A 22,836-nucleotide genomic window follows, 5' to 3' on the forward strand; every position below is an offset into this window, starting at 1 on the left:
TGTAGAGACAAGGTCTTGCCAAGTTGCCCAGGCTGGTCTTGAATCCCTGGACTCAGGCAAATCTCTCGCTTCCACCTCCCAAAATGCTGGGATCACAGGCTTGAGCCACTGCACCCAACCAAGGAGACCTTCTTATGATCAGAAGTTCCTGCAAATTGGCTCTCACCTGGTGGTGGTTGTGCTTTACTATCAGCTGCTTCAGAAACTATATAACAACAGAAAGCCCCTCAGAACTAATAGCCCTTAAAAGGAGAAGTTATATTTTATGAATACTGGAAAATCTACATGTAGTTGAAGAAATGGGTATGCATGTGTTTACGTTTCACTGACAAAATAGAGATGCTTCTGTACTTGTGAACTACTTTGATTTGTGAGATGATAGGGACATGAATACCTCCATTCTTCAAAAAGCAGAGGCCAGTTGAAAGATTTCGCACCAGGCGTGGTGGCTCACACCTGTAATCCCAGCACTTTGGTAGGCGCAAGTGAGAGGATTGCCTGTGCCCAGCAGGTTGAGGCCACTGCACTCCAGCTGGGATGACAGAGTAAGACTTCAACTCAAAAAAAAAGATAAAAGATTTCTCTCATCCTTTACTTTCAGTTCATTGCCAAAGCAAGTCTCACTCACATATCCCTGACACTGAAGCTGCTCCTTGGCTCACATGTGGCCATCAGCATCCATCCAAGCAATGCTGAGCCCCGAACTGATGTGGCTGTGGAGGTGGACATGGAGGGGCTGCCCCAGCTTGCAGTCAGGCCACTGCCAGCAGGACCAGGGTGCCCTTTCTGAAGGAGGTAAATGTTCCCGTCCCTCCCCTACACAGCTCGTGGGGCCTCCAGTCAGTCTTCATTAATTCTACTTGGATCAATGAGGCAGGAGCTTCTCCTACAATTTTGTGGAAACAGAAAGAGCAAACAAGCCTAATTTCTAAAACGGTCTTTGCAGCTGGCATACATTCTTCCTCCTCCCTGTTAGTGTTCTCCTGCTTCAGAATTCAGTCTCCATTTGTGTTTTCATGATGAACTTGTTTTCACCATTTAGGACCAGGCCTGGAGGGAGGAAGATAGGCAAAAAGCCCTGCTGTCTTTCTGCCCAAAAAGGAATACCAACTCTTCATAGATGAGGGGTGGCTATGGGTTGACTCTAGGGTTCTATGAGAACCAATTCACATGCTTCTGTTTTCCACACGGGCCAAACCTCACAGCACATAACTCAGGGTCTCAGGAGCATTCGCCAAACAGCAGCCCCCTCAGGAAGCTGCTGTGCTGTGGCACCTGATCTTGCCTGCAGGGCACACTCCAGCTTGGATGTCCTTGTGCAGCTCAGGGACTGCCGAAAAAGTGACCCTCACCCGCTAAGCTGAAGGGATGGAGGAGGGGACGCAGTCCTGTGCACGTAGGAGAGGATCATGGGATTCCCCAGTGGGCTGCGGGTCCAGACTGTTGATCTTGGACTCTCTGCAGTGCCAGGGCTCCCAGGAGGCTTTCTGTGGCTCCGCACTCTCAGAAGAGGGCTTCTCGACCTGAGTGGTTATGACTCTGAAAGTCTTTTTTTCTTTACAGGGGTCATTATCTACCTTTAATTTAGTACTGCTTCATGGCCAGTCTCACTTTTGTTGTAGCAGGCAAAGTCCAACCAAGAAACAGAAACCACCAGATTATTTCAAAGAGAGGAACTTTAATGGTCTTTAATGCAGGAAATTGACAACACATGATGGAGAAGGTGAGCCGCCACATAGCAAATAGATGGTCCACCCATGGATTAGGAACTCCAAGAAAGCTGCGACCCATCCTAGACAGGGTGAGGATAAAAGGAGATGGTGTTGCCAGAACCTAGGGGTCACCAGAAGAAGCTCAAGGATGTCTCTCTTCGTGGCAGAGAGGGAGCCAGGGAAAGGCCCTGGATCTCTCTCTGCCTTCTGCCTTCTAACCTTCCAGTAGTGTCTCCCGTTGACCAAATCAACTGGAGGCAGCTGACACCAGAGTTTGGGATACAACCTTTCAGAGTCAGGCCCCTGCCACACAGAGCAGAGGAGGGAAGGGGAGGGCATGGCTCTGAGGCCAGACAGCTCTCAGCCAGCTCAGTCACCCATTCCCAGGCTAGTGTTGGTTTGGAATTTATTTATGTGGAACTTTTAGAATTGAAACTTCCTGCATCCCTTTTCCACATGGAGTTGGTATAATGACATATTTTTCCTCCTAGTCAATTACTCATTCCTTTTTTTCTGCTTTGTGTAGCTATTGAGTAACCTTGGAGATTCCACATAGGAATGACAAGCACCCAATCAGCTCACTAGTGTTTAGAACTCATAACTAATGAACTTATAAGCTATCTTCAATAAGGCACTTTCACATGTATGATACCGTTTATTCTTTTTTTTTTTAATGTTTTTATTTATTTATTTATTTATTATTTTTTTTGAGTTGGAGTCTCACTCTGTCACCCAGACTGGAGTGCAGTGGCCGCTCCCGGCCACCGCAGCCTCGACCTGCTGGGCTCCAGCGATCCTTCCGCCTCAGCCTTTCAAGTAGCTGGAACTACAGACGCGTAATACCACGCCCGGCTAATTTTTGACTTATTGTAGAGATGAGGTCTCGCCAAGTTGCCCAGGCAGGTCTCGGACCTGCAGGCTCAGGCAATCCACTCACCTCAGCCTCCCAAGGCACGTGATTACAGGCTGAGCCACCGAGCCCGGCGATACTGTTTATTCTTATACCACATTGGAATAGCTTGTATTAGTCCCATTTTACTGAAGAACTATCTGGGTCTTGCAGACTTGGTGTGAATTGCTCAAGGACTAACAACGAACAACAGAGGCAGAATTCAAATTCAAACTCTGGTTCCAATTTCATAATCTTCTCATGATATCCTGCTGCTTCCTGACAGAAGGAATTTCCCAAGAGTCACGGCAAGAGATCTTCTGGGCTGCTAGCTGAGTTTAAGAGGAAGGAGAGGATATATTTTAAAGCTGCAAAAGTATTGATAACCCAGAAATTAAAATGCCACTCTTGACTGTAAGTGACACCAGACCTGTCCAGCATTCTAGCCTGAGGAGTTACATTCTCCCCGAAGAACCTGCACTCTTGCCCTGTATACATCAGGATTCAGTACTTCAGCATACAGGGGCTGGTTGTTCTAGAAAGCTCAGAGTCACAGCACCATGTACCACCCCAAGCCTGACAGAGGCGGGGAGGGAGGAAGGAAGGGAGTATGTCCACAGCTCTTATCTCCTCATCTCTCCGCAATAAAACTCAGGATGCCTCATGAAACTTGAATGTCGGATAAACAGTTTGCTGGCACAAGTTACGTAGCTGACATTCAAATGGAGCCTTGAAATTTGCTAAATTTGACAAATCATGCAAACTTGTCTCAAGGTAGGCGGTGATCCCAAGGCCGCTCCCGGCCACCGCAGCCTCGACCTGCTGGGCTCCGGCGATCCTTCCGCCTCAGCTTTCCGAGTAGCCGGAATTACAGGCGCGCGCTACCACGACTGGCTAATTTTTTTATTTTATTGTAGAGATGAGGTCTCGCCTGCCCAGGCGGGTCTCGAACCCGTGGGCTCAGGCAATCCACTCACCTCAGCCTTCCAAAGGCGCGGGATTACAGGCTGAGCCACCGAGCCTGGCTGATCCCAAGGTTTTAAGGGTGTGAGGTTGGGAGTAGCTACTGAGGACAGGAGCCCACATGGCTCTGCTCTTGCCCTCTGTGTCCTGTGCAGGCCACGAGTGATGATTCCTGCACAGGTGCAGAAGCACAAAGAAGGCCTAAGAGGGGATTCCCCCATGTCCTGCAAGCATTGGTTAATTGTGCATTTTGGGGGGGTCTGTGGTAAGGAGAGTTGGCTTGACCTAAAGTGAAGGTTAAAGCTGATTTACCTGGTTTCATTTAGCTCTTCAGTTCATCTGTTTTCATCAGTAAGTACTCAAATCTGATCAAGAAGCTAAAGTTAACCTTTGAGATGCATAAACTTGTTTGAAGAAAGGAAAGAGGAAGGGGCGGAAGATAGCTTGGATGTGTCAGGCACAAAGATCCATGAGTGTCTGGAACAGGTGTGGAGATTCCTGTGGCAGGAGGTGGCTGGCACAGGAGAGGATGGGAGGGCAGACACCGCGGGCCTTCCTGGGTGGGCATCAGGGAGCAGGGGTCAGAGGGAAGACTGAGGCTGGGCTCTTGCCTCAGGTTCTGAGGAACGAAGAGCTGGGGGGCATGCCCAGGGTGTTAACTCTCCAATAGCAGAGAGTCAATACAACCTCATTGACAGGAAAGAGGATACCCTGGTTGTTCATCTTGGAGCTCCAGGAGGGAGACTGGGCTCCACTCTCAGCCCTACCACTCAGGAGATCTGGAACCTTGAACACCATTATTTTTTTTCCAATTTTTTTGAGTTGGAGTCTCACTCTGTCACCCAGACTGGAGTGCAATGGCCGCTCCCGGCCACCGCAGCCTCGACTGCTGGGCTCTGGCAATCCTTCCAAGTTGCTGGAACTACAGGCACACGCTACCACGCCCAGCCAATTTTTGATTTATTGTAGAGATGAAGTCTTGTCAAGTTGCCCAGGCGGGTCTCAAACCTGCGGACTCAGGCAATCCACTCACCTCGGCCTCCCAAATTGCTGGGATTACAGGCTGAGCCACCGAGCCTGGCCTGTTCCAATTTTTTAAAGTTGTATTTTATTTGACATAATAATTGTACATATTTGAGGGATACAATACAATGCATTGTTTCAATACATGTATGTGTTGAGTAATGATTAAATCAGGGTAATTAACATATTTATCACCTTAAATATTTATCATTTCTTTGTAATCAAAACATCCAAAATCCTCTCTTCTTCCTATTTTGAAATATACCATACATTATTGTTAACTAATGGCTACCTTACTGTGCAATAGCACACCTGAACTTATTCCTACTATCTAGCATAGAACCTGCTGACCAATTTCTCCCTATCTGTCCATTTCCCCTTTCCTCTCCCCATGATAATGCCCTCCAGATCCAATGCCACAAGTGATAGGAATTCATTCTTTTTAATGGCTGACTAGTAGTCCATTGTGTGTATATACCACATTTCTTTATGCATTCATCCATTGATGAACACTTACATTGATTCCATGGACTACACCATTATTATCTCTGGGCCTTTGTTCACCTGAAAAATGTGCCAGTGAGGCATATATTACATTTTCCTTATGGGTCCTCTGAATTCTAAAATCCTGTTGTTGTAAGTTTTATTTCAAGCCTTCTCATCAATGCTGTTCTGTGTGTACTGGCCAGGCAAGAAGGCTGGTGACCAACTTCATCAATAATCTTTATTATGTCTAAAGATACTTTTTCGTCTTCCCTTCAGTTTTTTTCCCCCATCTAGGCAAAATTTCAAAATCCTTTTTTCAAAGGTCTATAGTCAGATGAGTTAACTAACAAGATCAACACTTTTCTAAAGCCTCATGACAGCAAGACAATTAGTAGCTCTGCGGGACCAAAGGCTACAGTTAGTATTTCAATCCCAGTTCACTCTTCATTTGATCATGCATTCACTCAGCAATATTTGTGGTGCTCATGAAATGCATCAGGCAGATTTGAGCTGGAGAGAGGAAAACTTCAGCAGAACTAGAAAACATGGCCAGGCACGGTGACTCACGCCTGTAATACTAGCATTACAGGCTATGAGATGGGAGGATTGCTTGAATACAGGAGTTGGAGAACAGCCTAGGCAACATAGTGAGACCTCGTCAACATAGCAGACTTCTACAAAACATCAAAAAATTAACCAGGTGTGGTGGCATTTGCCTATAGTCCCAGCTACTCGGGAGGCTGAGGCAGAAGGATCACCTGAACCCAGGAGGTCAAGGCTGCAGTGAGCTATGATCATGCCACTGCACTCCAGCCTTGGCGACAGAGTGAGACCCCGACTTAAGAAAATTAAAGAAGTTTGCAAGTGTGATACCACAAGCTTTGTTCCTTTTGCAGAGAAATCCTTTAGCTATTTGTGCTCATTTTTGCTTCCATATGAATTTCTGTATTGTCTTTTATAGGTCTGTGAAAAACGATGTTGGCAACTTGATAGAGATGGAATCTGTAGATTGCCTTGGGTAGAATGGACATCTTGATAATATTGATTCTTCCAATCCATGAGCATGGAATGTTTTTCAATTTGTTTTTGTATCATCCTTGATTTCCTTGAGCAGTGTTTTGTTCTCGTCATAAAGGTCTTTCACTTGTTTGGTTAGGACGATGCCAAAGTCTTTCTGTCTTTCTTTTTCTTTTGTGACTATTGTGAATGGAATTGTGCTTTTTATTTGGTTCTCAGTCTGCTTGTTGTTGGTATATAGAAATGCAACTATCTTTTGCACATTGATTTTGTATCCTGAGACTTCACTGAAGTCGTTTATCAGTGAGAGGAGGTTTTTGACAGTCTCTAGGGTCTTCTAGGTATAGAATCATATCATTCCAAAGAGGAATAACTTGACTTCCCTTTTCCTATTTGGATGTCACTGATTTCCTTCTCCTGCTTGATAACTTCCAGTACCATGTTGACTAGGAGGGATAAGAGTGGGCCATAAAGAAGAACAACACCATGGCCTTCACAGCAACTTGGATGCAAATGGAGACCATCATACTAAGTGAACTATCACAGAGACAAAATACTGAATATTGCATGTTCTCATTCATAAGCGGGCCCTTAACACTGGTCACACTAGCACTAGGACTGAATCAGCAGGTGCTGGACCCTACTAAGGGAGAGAGGAGGAAGGGGAGAACGTGGCAACACACTGGACCACTATCAGGGAGAGAGAGGGCCAGCTAGAAGCCCAGACTTCACCTGCATGCAACCTACTTACGTAGTAAATTCCCACTTGTACCCCACAACTCTAAAATGTTAAAAAAAAAAAAAACAGAAAAAACGGGAAACTCCAGGTTCCCTGAGACCTGGTGTTTAGCCCTCCATCCATGAAGAGGTAAAGGCAAAATGAAAATGAGTTCTTGTTCAGTTTCAGTGTAAGGTTGAAAGTGCTGGATTATTCAAGGTGTTTGAATAATCTGTCAGTTCCCCCTTGATGTAGATGTGAACCTCCAAGACCGGACATACTTGGGAGCTGGCTCCTTCTCCCAGAATGCAAAGCAGCCCCCTGGGATGTCCTCCCCTTATGTGCTTCTTCTCTGCCCTCTATCCACAGGACTGCGCTTGAGATGGAGTTGCTGCCCCTTTGGCTCTGCCTGGGTTTTCACTTCGTGACAGTGGAATGGAGGAACAGAAGCGGAAAGGCCACAGCAGCTTCCCCAGGGGGCTGCAAGTTGGTGAGTTTTCCCTTGAGCCCTGAGGTGTCTGTTGCTCCTGTCTTGACGTTTGGACCGTCTGGAAAGCTGACAGATTGTGGATCAAGAAGGGTCGGAAATGAAGGAGTCTGAATCACTCTGACCTGCCTCACCAGTGCCATGTGCAAACTGCTCTTTATTTTATTTATTTTATTTTTTTGAGTTGGAATCTCACTCCATCACCCAGGCTGGAGTGCAGTGGCATGCTCACGGCCACCCCAGCATCCACCCACTGGGCTCTAGTGATCCTTCCGCCTCAGGTTTCCAAGTAGTAGGAACTATAGGTGCGCGCTATCAGGCCTGGTGCATTTTTTTATATATTGTAGAGATGATGTCTCACCAAGTTGCCCAGGCTGGTCTCGAACCCCTGGCTCAGGCAATCCTCTTGCCTCAGCCTCCCAAAGTGCTGGGATTATAGGCTTGAGCCACCATGCCCGGCTGCAAGCTGCTCTTGAACCACAGGTTTTTAAGATGATGCCAGGGAAAGACCCAGCAGCCCCTGTCCCCTCCCCCACCCTCCCCTTTTCATATCTGCTGAAGACAGGAGCTCTTAGAGATAGGCCTAGGGATGCCTCCCGGGGCAAAGAGACCTTGTTAAAAATCCAGAGGATTCGGCCAAGTGCAGTGATTCACGCCTGTAATCCCAGCACTTTGAGTGGCAGAGACGAAAGGATCGCCTGAGCCCAGGAGTTCAAGACTAGTCTGGGCAACATGGAGAGACCTTGTCTTTACAATAAATCAAAAAATTAGCCTGGCATGGTAGTGTGTGCCTGTAGTTCTGGCTACTTGGGAGCCTGAGGCAGAAGGATAACCTGAGCCCAGCAAATTGAAGCTGTGGTGTATCATGCCACTGTGCTCCAGCCTGGGTGATGGAGTGAGACTCCGACTCATAAAATGAAATAAAGCATTCTGAGATCCCTGTTATATACCAGGCTCTGGGAAGACAAAAGAATGCCAGGGCTGATATTTACATTTAAGAATGTGATCTTAAAACTAATTAATCTTAAAATCCCAGCTGTCATGGTTTTTAACCACTTATGGTAACTTCTATCCGCTATGCTAGAGTATATTCCAGCATGATGTAGGACTTACGAGCCTGAGTGAGCAGGTTCAACCCAGCCCCACTGCCTAGTAGCTGGTGACGTTGGGGTCACTCTGTGCCAAAGTTTCCTCATCTATAAAATATCTACTAATAGTAATACCTACTAATAATACTGTAACACTGGGTTGTTATGATGATTAAATGAGTTAATCCGTATGAAGCACTCAGGACATGCCTGGTATATAGTAAGTGCTATTTGCTTTATCTGTTATCATTCATATTATTATTATCTCCTCTACATTGACCTCCAGCAAAGGAGATCAGAAGCAATACAAGCCTAACTTCATGGTAACTACTCAGGGGTTACCAGGCACAGGAAGAGGAGAGCATAAATAATAATTTTTTTTCTTGGACAGCCTTTCAGAGTTCAAGTCAAACTCTCTTCCTGACCCTCTCTGGTCTGGTGGGCAGGAGTGGGGACTCGGCCACCAAGAAACTCAAAGAGTGGATTTCCTATGGTTCTTCTGTATTGAGGACTGAGAGCTGGAGGGTCCACGTGCCCTCTCCCTTGTCCCTCATTGCATGAGCCATTTGATGCTGTAAGAAAGAGGATGTGGCAGGGTTTTCTGGTGCTCTGGTGGCCCTGTGGTCCTTCTGCAGCACTTCAGTGGGGCCACATGGAATTGCAGAGATGTAACCCACGACTACAGCCGCTGTGGCGGAACAGGGTCTCACAGCATAAGGAAAGGCCCTAACCACGACATTTCCCCCGCAGAGAATGAGGAGAGTGAGTGGGAGAGAGATCTTGTAGAGGGGGAGACCAGCACTTACTCACCCAAAGAAATATACCTTGTTTCTGGAGGGGGAGACTCAATTTTGTAAAGATGAAAATTCTCCCCCAAATTAATTCATAATTATAATGCAATCCCAACCAAAATTCCAAGACTTTTTGGTGGGGAAAGAAGATGTGGAAGGAACTACACAAATTTATCCTAATGGGCATCTGGAAATTAGAGATAATTCAAATGCTCTAAGAAGAGATTACATAATTAGATCATGCTAATAATTATAGCTAACATTTATTAGGGGACGATAAGTGTGTTTTACATAAACAATCGCACTCAATCCTCAAAGAGTCTCTTTGGGTTGGGTTACCATCCCAAGGTCACCCATTTGATCAAAATCAGAAGCCAAGATGAACTGGCCCCAGAACTCTGGGTCTCAACCACTGTGCTAGTCATGCAATTAACTAATACAGTTCCTAAAAAGAATACAATCAGTTTATTTTTATTGCCTAGGCAATATGTCTATTATATACCAGCGGTGCCAAAAAAATGTATACACATTTTAAGAGATGTTATCTATGTACTATTTTTCCAAGTTGAATTAAATTATGGCAGCAATGTGTTTGCACGTTTGCTCAACCGTGCTTTCACCATTTTCTTTGGCTGTCCTGCTTGTCACATGGTGATGCTAGCATTCCATTGCATCTTTTGAGCAAATGGGCTAAGTTTCTGCGTAGAACCCTCTGCCCCATGACCTCCTCCCTGCTGACCAGTGTGTTCTGGGACCTAGGTGGATGGAGCCACTGACTGCCGTGGGCAGAGCCTGGCTTCAGTGCCCAGCAGCCTCCCTCCCCACTCCCAGACGCTGCTGCTGGATGCCAACCCTCTCAAGACCCTGTGGAATCATTCCCTCCAGCCTTACCCTCTCCTGGAGAGCCTGAGTCTGCACGGCTGCCACCTGGAACGCATCGGCCGCGGCGCCTTCCAGAAGCAAGGCCACCTGCACAGCCTGGCACTGGCTGACAACTCCCTCTCAGAGAACCACAAGGAGACAGCAGCCGCTCTCCACACCCTACCAAGTCTGCGGAGGCTGGACTTGTCAGGAAACTCCCTGACCGAGGACATGGCGGCCCTCATGCTCCAGAACCTTTCCTCGCTGGAGTCTGTGTCCCTGGCGAGAAACACCATCATGAGGCTGGATGACTCTGTCTTCGAGGGCCTGGAGCACCTCCGGGAGCTGGATTTGCAGAGGAACTACATCTTTGAGATTGAGGGAGGTGCTTTCGATGACTTGACCGAGCTGAGACACCTTAACCTGGCCTATAACAACCTCCCCTGCATCGTGGACTTCGGCCTCACAAGGGTGCAGCGTCTCAACATCAGCTACAACGTCCTGGAGTGGTTCCTGGCGTCAGGTGACGAGGCTGCCTTCGACCTGGAGACGCTGGACCTGTCTCACAATCAGCTGCTGTTTTTCCCGCTCCTTCCCCAGCACAGCAAGCTGCACACCCTCCTGCTGCAGGACAACAACATGGGCTTCTACCGGGACCTGTACAACACCTCCTCACCACAGGAGAGGGTGGCCCAGTTCCTCCTTGTGGATGGCAACGTGACCAACATCACCACAGTCAACCTCTGGGAGGAGTTCTCCTCCAGCGACCTCTCGGAGCTCCGCTTCCTGGACATGAGCCAGAACCAGTTCCAGTACCTGCCAGACGGCTTCCTGAAGAAGATGCCAGCCCTCTCCCACCTGAACCTCAACCAGAATTGCCTGAGGGTGCTCCGCGTTGGGGAGCACGAGCTCCCGGGGGCGCTCACAGAGCTGGACCTGAGCCGCAACCAGCTGTCAGAGCTGCAGGTGTCTCCGGGGCCCACAGGTTGCCTGCGGAGCCTTCTCCTGTTCAACGTGAGCTCCAACCAGCTCCTGGGCATCCCCAAGGGCCTTTTTGCCAATGCCAGTAGCATCACTACACTCGACATGAGCCACAATCAGATCTCCCTTTGTCCTCGGCCAGCTCTCCCGGACCCCAGGGGCCCCCCCAGTTGTGTAGATTTCAGGAATATGGCATCTTTGAGGATCCTCTTTCTGGAGGGCTGCGGGCTGGGAGCATTACCAGACTACCCGTTCCGGGGAACCTCCCTCACTCACTTAGACCTCTCCAGCAATTGGGGGGTTTTGAATGGGAGCATCACCCCACTCCGGGATGTTGCCCCCACGTTACAGGTCCTGTCTCTCGGGAACGTGGGCCTCAGTTCCAGCTTTGCAGAGTTGGACTTCTCAGGGTTCAGGGACCTGAGGGACTTGGATATTTCGGGGAATTCCTTGACCAGTTTCCCAAGGTTCGGGGGCGGCCTGGCCTTGCAGACCCTGGATCTCCGCAGGAACTCGCTCACAGCCCTTCCCCAGAGGGTTGTGTCTGAGCAGCTCCTGAGAGGCCTGCGGACCATCTACCTCAGTCAGAATCCATATGACTGCTGTGGGGTGGAGGGCTGGGGGGCCCTGCAGCGTCTGCAGACCGTCGCCGACTGGGCCATGGTCACTTGCAACCTCTCCTCCAAGGTCATCCGCTTGGCAGAGCTGCCCGAAGGCGTGTCTCAGGACTGCAAGTGGGAGCGTCTGGACATGGGCCTGCTCTACCTCGTGCTCATTCTCCCCAGCTGCCTCACCCTGCTGGTGGCCTGCACCGTCATCTTCCTCACTTTCAAGAAGCCTCTGCTTCAGGTGATCAAGAGCCGCTGCCATTGGTCCTCCATTTACTGACGTGGCTGCGTGCCAAGGTTAGAATTTTGATCCATCGCAGAGAGGGACGCCTTCTCTGCCAGATTTCAAGATGCAGAGGCCAAATCTGATGAGTGGAGGTCTAAATTAAAATTAAAATTGTTTCCACCCTTTACTCCCCCAAGTTTTCCCCTATCATTCTGATTCATCCTCATCATCCTGTTCAAATATTTATTAAGTGATATTCTATGAAAATAAAAGACAGTATGTCTCATAAATATTTTTAAAATCAAATAAAATGCAGCGTGTGGTGTTTTGTTTTTTTTTTCTTTCTTTCTTTAAAAGTGTTCTTTGGTGGTTTCACTTGAATTATTTTTAGTAGTCCTTCCCTTGATGACATCCATGGAGCTGAAAGGGTGGCAGTTCAATGCTACCCTACAGCAAAAACAACCCCAGGAGTGTGTGCTAGGAATGGTGAGAGTCAGTGCTTTGGGGATTCACCAAGGACAAGGATCTCTTTCTTTCCTTTTTTTTTTTTTTTTTGAGTCAGGATCTCACTCTGTCACTCAGGGCTGGATTACAGTGGCATGATCACAGCCTAACATAGCCTCAACCTCCTGGACTCAGACAATCCTTTCATCTCAGCTTCCCAAGTAGCTGGGACTACAGGCGCATACCACCATGCCCGGTTAATTTTTTTGTATTGTTTGTAGAGACAAGATCTCACTATGTTGCCCAGACTGATCTTGAACTCCTGGCTTCAAGTGATTAAGGATCCCGCCTCAGCTTCTCAAAAGCACTGGGATTATAGGTGGGAGCCACTGTGCCTGGTTGACAAGAATTTCAAAGCACAGCTGGAGGCTCTGACATGAGATGAGATGAGAACTCTTGCCTTCCATGTGGCTGGCTTGTTTTGCCGCTGCAGTGAGAATGGGCCAGTGGCAGGGACCTCTCCAGGTGCCCTGGATTCATACCTGGAGTCTCTGGCAGACATGACTCTTCTGTGGAGAAACTAAGAAAACAATAACTGGGCCCTGGGTCTATGCAGTCAGTAAGCTGAATACTAGATACAGTCCTTGTTCTGAGGAAAAGTAAAGAGAAATGCAGAAAGGAGCTGTGCACCATTCTAACTCCTCACAAGAAAAACCACAGACAACCTCTTAGTAGATGGTCAGTATCTGTCCTCACTGGACTCCTAGTTCCCTTTCTCCCTCTTCCTTCAATATACAGTGAACAATTTCTGTGCTCCTTCCTGGGAGAGAAGATAACAAAGACACAGCCCCTGTCGGTTGGTAGTTTAGAATTTACAGTATCTTTGAACTTTTATCCCTGCTTATTAAATCGTAAAGTGATTAAATGCAGTGGGGGAGGGAGGGAGATGGAGAGAGGCTAGAAATCCCACAAACTGCTGTTACCATACAGACTAAATGTCAGCAGAAATGTTTAGGCAAATCAAAGAGATAAAATCAGTGGTCTTACTTTGACAAAGCAGAAATTTCCCTTGGATGCTCTATGGGCGTATGAACAAGGCCATTTCAGTAAGGCTCCACATTCAGTAGCATCCGGGGCAGGCCCTGTTGGATTCTGCCCTTCTTATGACCCCACCTTTCCATCCTCACTCCCCTAGTTGCCTCAGCTGGCTCCCGGTTATCTTGAAGTCTCTGTCTGGCCCTTCTGGGCAAGGGCCATCAGCCAGTGCCCATCAGACAGACTCTCCTGATTTCCTGTCCCCATCAACAGCAACCCTTTCCTGGGGTCCTGCTGTCTCCCAAAGTGTCATCTAGCTAATTAGACAAATGAATCTCTCTGTGACTGGCACATTTTTGGCTTCTCAAGTTCATATGTTATCCCTCTCATGAGCCAATATTCTTAGTTTCTTGCAACTGAAGATGGTTCTGTCGGATTTAAGCAGCACAGGGATGTAGTAAAAGAATATCAGGAAGCTCTAGGCTCTCTGGGAAGGCTGAGAAACAGGCCTGGGAAATGGGCAGGAACTGAGGATGCAGCAGCTGGGACCACAGCTGAAACCATGCCAATAAATGACTACTGTGAAACATGGCTGCAGCCACCCCTTAATACTGCATGCCATGGTGTGCACTGCTGCCACTGCCATGGGATTGCTGCCACCCACTGCTGAAATCAACACTCCCCAGATTCTGCTGAGTCGCCAGTTCCTGATGCACAGTCTGGAGCAGGTGTGTGGCTGGTTGACCTTGGGTCATGCGCCTCTGCCCTGGCTGCAGGAAGGACTGGGACAGCCAATAATCCCAGCACTAGACTGAGTGAGGTGTCTATGGCAGAAAATGGGCTCTGCTTCCTCCAAATACTTATAAGGGACAGAGTTCTCAAGATACAGGAAGGGAAGGGAGATGTTGAGCAGACAAAAAGAATGGCCTGTAAGTACCGCACCCTTTCAGGCAGTATGTTCGTTTTAGCAGATGACTTCTGGAAGCAAATTCTTAGCATCAAGGGATGACTCAAATGATGGAATTGTCAGAGAGAACCTCAGGCCGGCAGGAGAGAGAGTCTGAAGTCAGGAGGCCTTTTGAAGCCCCTCAAGTCAAACTATGTAGTTGACCACCCACTCTTCCTGTTCTTGGGGCCTAGCCTGGCAGGACAGCAAATTGAGAAGTTAGGACAGAGTCCTAGACCTGCCTATGGCAGTGACTTCAGGGGCTGTGGACCTTTTCACTAGCTTATTCCATTGCAGGGATCCAACGGTGATTTCCTAGGTTTCCTTTAGTATGGTGAGAGATTAGATAGGGCAGACAGATTTTTGTCTCCAGCCCTGAGTAAATTCTGTATGGTTGCCCTGCTTTTCTCACCTCTACCTCTACCTGCAAGAGAGAATATACCCTAACGTCCCCTCAGAGAGTACTGGAGAGGGAAGGACCCACAGAGCCTGTTACCCGAGTTCCCTCACGGGGCCAGAATGGTTGTCTCAGATCTCCCATACAGCCAGATTCAGCACCATGTGGTTCTTCCTCAGTGGGTGGGAACTGGGAGCCACGCCCAACTGCCACATGCTGGATTATCCAGATGGGAGAATATTCAGAGTCACAGATAAGTAAAGTCAGAGACTGGTCTGTGAACATGTGAACATGAGTAGCAGTAAGTCAGATTTTGAAAATCCAGTCATAAAGCAAAAGCTTAAGGTTTTTCTAGAGGCATGTAAGTTAGGGGTTAATTGATTTTTTTAAAAATCAGAGTCTCATTCTGTCGCCCAGACTGGAGTGCAATGGCACGATCACTGCTACCATAGCCTCGACCTGCTGGGCTCAGGCGCTTCTTCTGCTCAGCCTTCCAAGTAACTGGGACTATAGGTATGTGCCACCAGCCTGGCTAGTTTTTTTATTTATTGTAGAGATGAGGTCTCGCCAAATTGCCCAGGCTGGTCTCGAACTGTGGGCTCAGGCAATCCTCTCTCCTTGGCCTCCCAAAGTGCTGGGATTATAGGCATGAGCCACCGCATCTGGCCTAAACTGATTTTTTTTAAGGACCCCAGCTGCAATAAACTAGACAAACTATAACTCTTGGTTCATATCACTGGGCATCTTGGTCATCATTGATTCGTGCATGGCCCACTTTTGTTTATTTTTGGGTTTTTTTTGTTTTTTGAGTTGGAGTCACTCCGCCACCCAGGCTGTAGTGCAGCGGCACACTCATAGCCACCCCAGCGTCCACCTGCTGGGCGCTGGAGATCCTCCACCTCAGCCTTCCAAGTAGCTGGAATTACAGGTACGTGCCACCACGCCCAGCTAATTTTTTAAAAATGTATTTATTGTAGAGACGAGGTCTTGCCAAGTTGCCTGGGCTGGTCTCAAACCCATGGGCTCAGGCAATCCACTCACCTCGGCCTCCCAAAGTGCTGGGACTACAGGCTGAGCCACCAACCCTGGCCCACCTTTGTTTATTTAATGTGCCAGGTAACTTCCACTTCCCCTTCCACACCCACCTTCTACCCTTCTCACCCTGTCCCAGGAGTCCAGCTTCCATGGGCTCCATACCCTTTAGCTTCTGATTGTGTTCAGCTAAGAAGGAGCCTTGGCAAATATGAGAGGAGGAAAGTGAGGTCAGAGTATTTATTCTCTTGACTCCTCTCTGTAGATTTGTCTCAAACTGGCTGCACCTGGCAACCAAAGGCCATACTCCTCTCCAGATGGTCCTTGGTACACAGCCCTCTGCCTTGGGGTTCTAGAAACCACTCATTCCACTGGGCCCTCCCCTCTGAGTCTAGGGATGAGTAACAGTTATCTCATCAGTCCTGTGTAATTGCATTATCCTTCCTGATTTGCCTTTTCCTACCCCCCTCCCCTTTGTAAATATCCCCCTTATAAATCCTCCTCGATTTATCCTTGTTTCAATGTGCCATCTGGTTCCTGCAGGGACCCTGAGTGATGCTGTTGGTTATTCATTTAGTAATTTGAAGCTAGAAAAATCCCAGCACTTGTATCAGGGAGCCACAGAGTGCTAAGAATGCAGCCAGAGCAAGGAAAGCAAATCCCTTGAAGATGACATCCCTCTGATTCATTATGGGGGACATGAGGAAGAAGGTGGACACAAGGAAGGTGACACACTTCATTATATTACAGATGTATTCACATTTTACCCAATTTAGAGTGGAGATATTTTAGCCTTGGAGACTTTCTTTAAAAAGTGTGGGTGTTGTGATAGACAAAGTAGACGATACAGTGAGGAAAAAAAGTGTTAAAAAAACATTTCTCAGGCTGGGAGCAGTGGCTCGTGCTTGTAATCCTGGCACTTTGGAAGGCCAAGGCAGGAGGAATCTTTGAGCCCGGGAGTTTTTGTTTGTTTGTTTGTTTGTTTTGGTTTTTTTGAGTTGTTGTCTCACTCTGTCACCCAGTCTAGAGTGCAGTGGCACAATCACAGCCACCACAACCTCGACCTGTTGGGCCCAGGTGATCCTTCTGCCTTTCTGCCTCAGCCTTCCAAGTATCTGGAACTACAAGTGTGCGCCACCACGCCCAGCTAATTTTTTGATTTATTGTAGAGATGAGGTCTCACCAAGTTGCCCAGCCTGGTCTCAGGTAATCTTCTTGCCTCCACCTCCTAAAGTGCTGGAATTACAGATGTGAGTCACTGCACCTGGCTGAGCCCAGGAGTTTGAGACCACTCTGGCAACATAGTGAGACTTCGCCTCTACAAAAATTTTTTAAAAATTAGCCAAGCATAGTGATGCGTGCCTGTGGTCCCAGCTACTCAGGAGGCTGAGGCAGAAGGATCGCCTGAGCCCAGGAGGTCAAGGCTGCAGTAAGCCATGATTGAGCCATGGCACTCCAGCCTTGGTGACAGAGTGAGACCCCAACTCAAAAAGAAAAATGTCTTAGCAATGAGTCATCTTATACTTCATTCTCATCAACAATTACCAAGCACTTATTTTTGCACGAAATGCTTTGTATGGGTAATTTCACTTAATCTTAGGGAAAACCCCAAGTTGAAAGCAGTTAAGATTTGCCTCAGGTCACACAGAAGATGTTAGCATTATGCTAAAGAAGAGAAAGCAGCTTCAGCAACTTGACATCTTTATCAAGTCTATCAGACTGTCAACTGATGGGGATTTGGTGGTTGCTGTTGGCTATTCATGTTTGCTGATTAAACGACCACATGGGGGAGGTTCATGTGGGACACAGGTGGGGAAACCCAGGGAGGGTGAAGATCACCCCCTTCAACTGAGACTGTTTGAAAGGCAGCAGCATAGTTTGGTGATAGCTTGAAGGTCATTTACAACCAGGAAATCTCACTCCATTCCTTCTTCCTTCAGCCATGCAACAGCTTCTACCTACGGAACAGTCAGGATGAAAGGCTGATGTAAGAGGACTCTGGTTTTACCATAATTTTTTTTTTTTTTTTTTTTTAGTTGGAGTCTCACTTTGTCACCCAAACTGGAGTGCAGTGGCCGCTCCCGGCCACCGCAGCCTCGACCTGCTGGGCTCTGGCGATCCTTCCGTCTCAGCCTTCCGAGTAGCTGGAATTACAGGCATGTGCTACCACGCCCGGCTGATTTTTTGATTTATTGTAAAGATGAGGTCTCGCTGCCCAGGTGGGTCTCGAACCCGCGGGCTCAGGCAATCCACTCACCTCAGCCTCCCAAAGGCGCAGGCATAATTTTTATTTATTTATTTATTTATTTATTTATTTTGAGTCAGGGTCTCACCCTATTGCCTGAGTTGGAGTGCAGTGGCATGATTATGACTCACTGTCAGCCTCCTGGGCTCAGACAATACTTCTGCCTTAGCTTCCCAAGTAGCTGGGACTACAGACTCGTGCCACCATGCCACGCTAAACTTTAAATTTCTGTAGAGACGAGCTCTCTCTATATTGCCTAGGCTGGTCTCGAACTCCTAGGTTCAAGCAATCCTGGCTTCAGCCTCCCCAAGTGCGGGGATTACAGGCATAAACCACTGCACCTGACCCACAAAATCTTAAGAATTTTTTAGTATTAGCAGAATCTGGTATTAGCAGATTGCAGTTTGAAAACTGCTTTCCCGCAGAGCTACAAAAACCCTTGCCTAAGAGGAGAACTTAGGAAGGTACACAGCCAAACCATCTTTCAGTGGGGATAAGGTTGGCATGAACATGGGAGGAGTCTGAACAGTGCAATGCCAGTGAGGCCTCCCAGACTCCAAGGGGGAAGTGGGGCAGCATGGGGAGAGCACAGTGAGTGGTGGGGTGTGGGGTGTGGGAGGGGGCATGGAAGGAGTCATGCTTTCTGGAGGGTGGGTGTGTTTCTTTTCCGGGTACTGTTTTCAATGTGGTGAGCACATCCCTTCAGTTGACTGCCCTGGAGAGGAAGCCCGGCGCTTCCTGTTGTCTTGCCAGTGCTGCAAAATGCAAGTTAGAAGTAAAGAAAAAAAGAGGAAAAGGGGAAAAAATGGGAAGTTCTCCTGGCTGGACCCGGAATGCCAGTCCTTTAAGAGGACACTCAGCTCACATTTTCCTGGAGGTGTAGAGGAAGAGGCATATCCTTTCTGATTGCTTCTTAAATCAATCAGGATTCAGGAAATCATCTCTCATATAAAAAGGACATTTTGTAAGACAACATAATAGACAGCAAAGTTGAAGATCTTAAAAGGAAGAATAAGGAGTTATGTATAGGAAGATGCCGCCAAAGAAATATGTCTAGCCCCTGCTGAAGGCCCTGAAAATCCTTTTGTTCTGTGAGACTCTACCCCAAAGCTTTACAGTGTTGGAAAGAATTGTTTTAATATCAGATGCTGTTTTACTGTCTTGCTGCCATGAGCATGCTGGCTGTCTGTGAGATGTAATGGAAACATCCTGGTCCCCCGGGTGGGGTACACAGGTGGTACCAGCCAGCCACCATGTTTCATATGATTATATCACCACAGTCAATACAAATAAGTGTATTTATTTTTAATGTCTCCATACAGTTTACTGCTTACCAAAATAGCCTCTCTTTGGCTTGCTTTTCACTAACATATTTTTTCTTCTATTCTTCAAAAAGCCAATGTTATACCCATTGAAACTGTGTTTGATTATGCACCTTCCCCATGCCTTCCTCTTAATGTCTGTAGGAAGCACTGTTTTCAAACTGCCATCTGCTCATGCCACCTGCCCTAAAATGTTGAGATTATGCAAGAAACTACTTCTCTTACATTTTCAAGCCAACCCTGACTTGAACTACATTTCTTGAACAATATCATCTTCCTCTATTGCCTGTGTTTCACTTTGCAGAACATCCTTCCTCAGAAAGAGCGATAACAACAAAAATTCCACTTTGATCATAACAGTCGATTAATAAAGGAAACGCCCTTCAATTCTCTAACTTTTCAAAAATGTCAGTTTTCATTTTGAAATATGAGTACGTTTTGCACCCCTACCTCCGTTTTCTACAGTTTTCCTAGCAGGCAGCTAATGACAACCTGATAGATGAGGACAAAGGCAAAGAGGCTTACATTGCTATCATTAATTCAAATTATTTTTTTAAAAAGTACCTCAGCTTTATTTCTTTTCTTTTCTTTCTATCTTTCTTTTCTTTTTAGAGACAGAGTGTTTCTCTGTTGCCCAGGCTGGAGTACAGTTAGTGCAATCACAGGTCACTGTAGCCTCAAATTCTTGGACTCAAGCAATCCTCTCACCTCAGCCTCTCAAAGCATTAAGATTATAGGCATGAGCCACCATGCCCAACCTGGACTGATTTTGATGAAAAATTGTCAAATATTTTGCAATATGTATCAGATTCCAGAGAAATGGCCTTACATATGTGTCCAGTAACAGCCCGGAATGGAGAAGGTCTATGGGGAGCTGCTGGGCCCTGCCAGCTGGCTCTCCTTGGCAGTGGGCAACATCGTGACATGGACTGAGTGAGGCTTCCTTTTTTTTCAGTCGAAAAACAAAACAAAACTATCATTAGTTGCAAAAATGCCTACAAATTCTACTACAGCATTAATCAGGACACCTGCAAAGTAAATGTTTATTAAGAAAGGGAAGACTTGTCCATGGGTTCGAGACCAGCCCAGGCAACTTGGTGAGACATCGTCTCTACAATAAATCAAAAAAATTAGCCGGGCGTGCCTGTCTGTAGTTCCAGCTACTTGGAAGGCTGAGGTGGAAGGATAGCCAGAGCCCAACAGGTAGAAAGCTGGGTTGGCCGTGAGTGTGTCACTGCATTCCAACCTGGGCGACAGAGTGAGACTCCAACTCAAAAAAAAAGAAAGGGAAGACTATACAAATATAACCCAAAAATTGAAAGCATAAATGATCATGATATGAAAACAAATTTAACATATGTGGGCAGGGTGGAAATGAAAATACAATGTACCATAGGAGGCATGACATAGACTGAGCCTTAAATGGATTAAAAGTCAATTCATTTAATGAATCTAGAGTATGGAATTGGTTAATGGCTCTAAGGAAACTAATTGCCCAAATTAAGGCAAAGAGACATAGACTTGTGCCTAATTTCCAGTTTCACATGAATTTTAATGCCATTTGGATATGTGTATAAAGATAAATGAATGAAGAAATTACACATGAAAAAAAATAAGAGGGTCCAAAAGTGGGAAAAAAATGAAATACCATCATTTTTTAAATAGTAAAGGAGCCAGGCACAGAGGCTCATGCCTGTAATCCCAGCATTTGGGAGACCAAGGCAAGAGGATTACCTGCGTCCAGGGGTTTGAGACCAGTCTGAGCAACATGGCGAGACCTCGTCTCTATAATAAATCAGAAAATCAGCCTGGAGTGGTGGCACATGCCTATGGTTCCAGCTACTTGGAAGGCTGAGATGGAAGGATTACCTGAGCCCAGCAGGTTAAAGCTGTGGTGGCTGTGAGTATGTCACTGCACTCCAGCCTGGGTGACAGAGTGAGACTCCAACTCAAAACAAATAAATAAATAGTAAAGGAATAAAAGCTTAGTAGAACAGCAGAAATTCAAAATATACAACAGCATGAAATAGTTCAGTAGATATATTGTCAACAGGGCATATTATGTAATAGAAAAAAATTGTAAAAAGAAGTAAAAATATTTGAGTTTGTCATGACAGTTACATTTAAAATGGAAAGAACTGTTGCATAAAGGATATATTCACAGGCCGTGCGCAGTGGCTCACACCTGTATTCACAGCACTTTGGGAGGCAGAGGCTAGAGGACTGCCTGAGCCAAGGGGTTTGAGACCAGCCTGGGCAACTTGGTGAGACCTCCTCTATACAATAAATACAAAAATTAGCGAGCATGGTGGCGTGCACCTGTACTTCCAGCTACTTGGAAGACTGAAGTGGAAGAGATCTCCTGAGTCCAGGAGGTGGAGGCTGTGTTGGCCGTGAGTGCACCACTGCACTCTGACCTGGGAGACAGAGGAAGACTCAAACTCAAAAAAAGAAAAAAAGGATGTATTCACAAACAAGAAATCAGCATTTATGGATTCAGACTAATCCTGTGTGCAAGAAGATTGAAAATACAAAGTCATTCTAAAATGTGCTTTATTAGCCGGGCTCCGTGACTCAGCCTGTAATCCCGCGCCTTGAGAGGCTGAGGTGAGTGGATTGCCTGAGCCCGTGGGTTCGAGACCCACCTTGGCAACTTGGCGAGACCTCATCTCCACAACAAATCAAAAATTAGCCGGGTGTGGTAGTGCGCCTGTAGTTCCAGCTACTTGGAAGGCTGAGGCAGAAGGATTGCCGGAGCCCAGCAGGTCGAGGCTGCGGTGGCCGGCAGCGGCCACTGCCCTCCAGTCTGGGCGACAGAGTGAGACTCCAATTCAAAAATAAAATAAAATAAAATAAAATAAAATGTGCTTTATTTACTATTGACTGCTGGTACTTTTCCTGAGGTTCCCACAGGGGGCGCAGTTCTGCTGCTGTTCAACTTTCTAAGAGTTCTTTTGGGTCTCCCACTCCCCTCCCTCCGGACCTGCCCCAGTGCTCAGGAGGTAGGATGTCATTGTTCTTACTTTTTTAGACCAACAGTGACATCTTTAACAACTCGATTTGAAAAATTTTGATGGCTATTGCAGTACTCTCCCCTTTTTGGCATTTACAATCTTGTAAATGGGTATAATTTTTTTTCTCGGCCTTCGAAGGAAGAAAAAAGCTGATACTTTGAGAATCTCAATCCCTGGTACCTGGCATTGAATCCATTGGCTCATCACAAAACTGATCTTTTCCCTCCTGATTTATTGATCCCTTCCCTTCCTGATCTTTTCCCTTCCAGTTTGCACCCACTCCCTCCCCTTTTATTTCAGTTTTAGGTGTTCTTGGATGTATTTTTGTGAATCCATGACCAAATTTTACATCTGTTGAGGGACTTAGTTTTCCAGAGTTACTGTCTTTGTTTATAAATGTCTCTGTTACCCTTGCAAAATGCTGCTTACTTTTGTAGTTTGTTTATGCTTTTAATCACTTGGGGAGCCATATTCTTGTTGTAGGGTAACCAAGATGGTGACTGTCATGGCTTGTTTGTTAAGACTTAAGTGGTGCCTGAACTTTAATGTCA

At 46.8% G+C, this 22,836-nt stretch overlaps 1 protein-coding gene across 1 annotated transcript in view; it reads left to right on the forward strand.

Moving 5' to 3' along the window:
• NRROS (negative regulator of reactive oxygen species) overlaps positions 1-12,152 on the forward strand; it is a 33,744-nt gene extending 21,592 nt beyond the window's left edge. The window contains exons 2-3 of the mRNA XM_008064230.2: positions 7,178-7,298; positions 9,934-12,152. Of these exons, the coding sequence (XP_008062421.1) occupies positions 7,191-7,298; positions 9,934-11,904 (2,079 nt within the window). The 5' untranslated portion in view covers positions 7,178-7,190 and the 3' untranslated portion in view covers positions 11,905-12,152. The remainder of the gene's footprint in view (positions 1-7,177; positions 7,299-9,933) is intronic.
• Positions 12,153-22,836: the final 10,684 nt, after the last annotated feature.

Source organism: Carlito syrichta, unplaced genomic scaffold (genome assembly GCF_000164805.1).
Source record: "Carlito syrichta isolate Samal-C Ts95f unplaced genomic scaffold, Tarsius_syrichta-2.0.1 Scaffold307240, whole genome shotgun sequence".
In the NCBI taxonomy this organism is placed as follows: domain Eukaryota; kingdom Metazoa; phylum Chordata; class Mammalia; order Primates; family Tarsiidae; genus Carlito; species Carlito syrichta.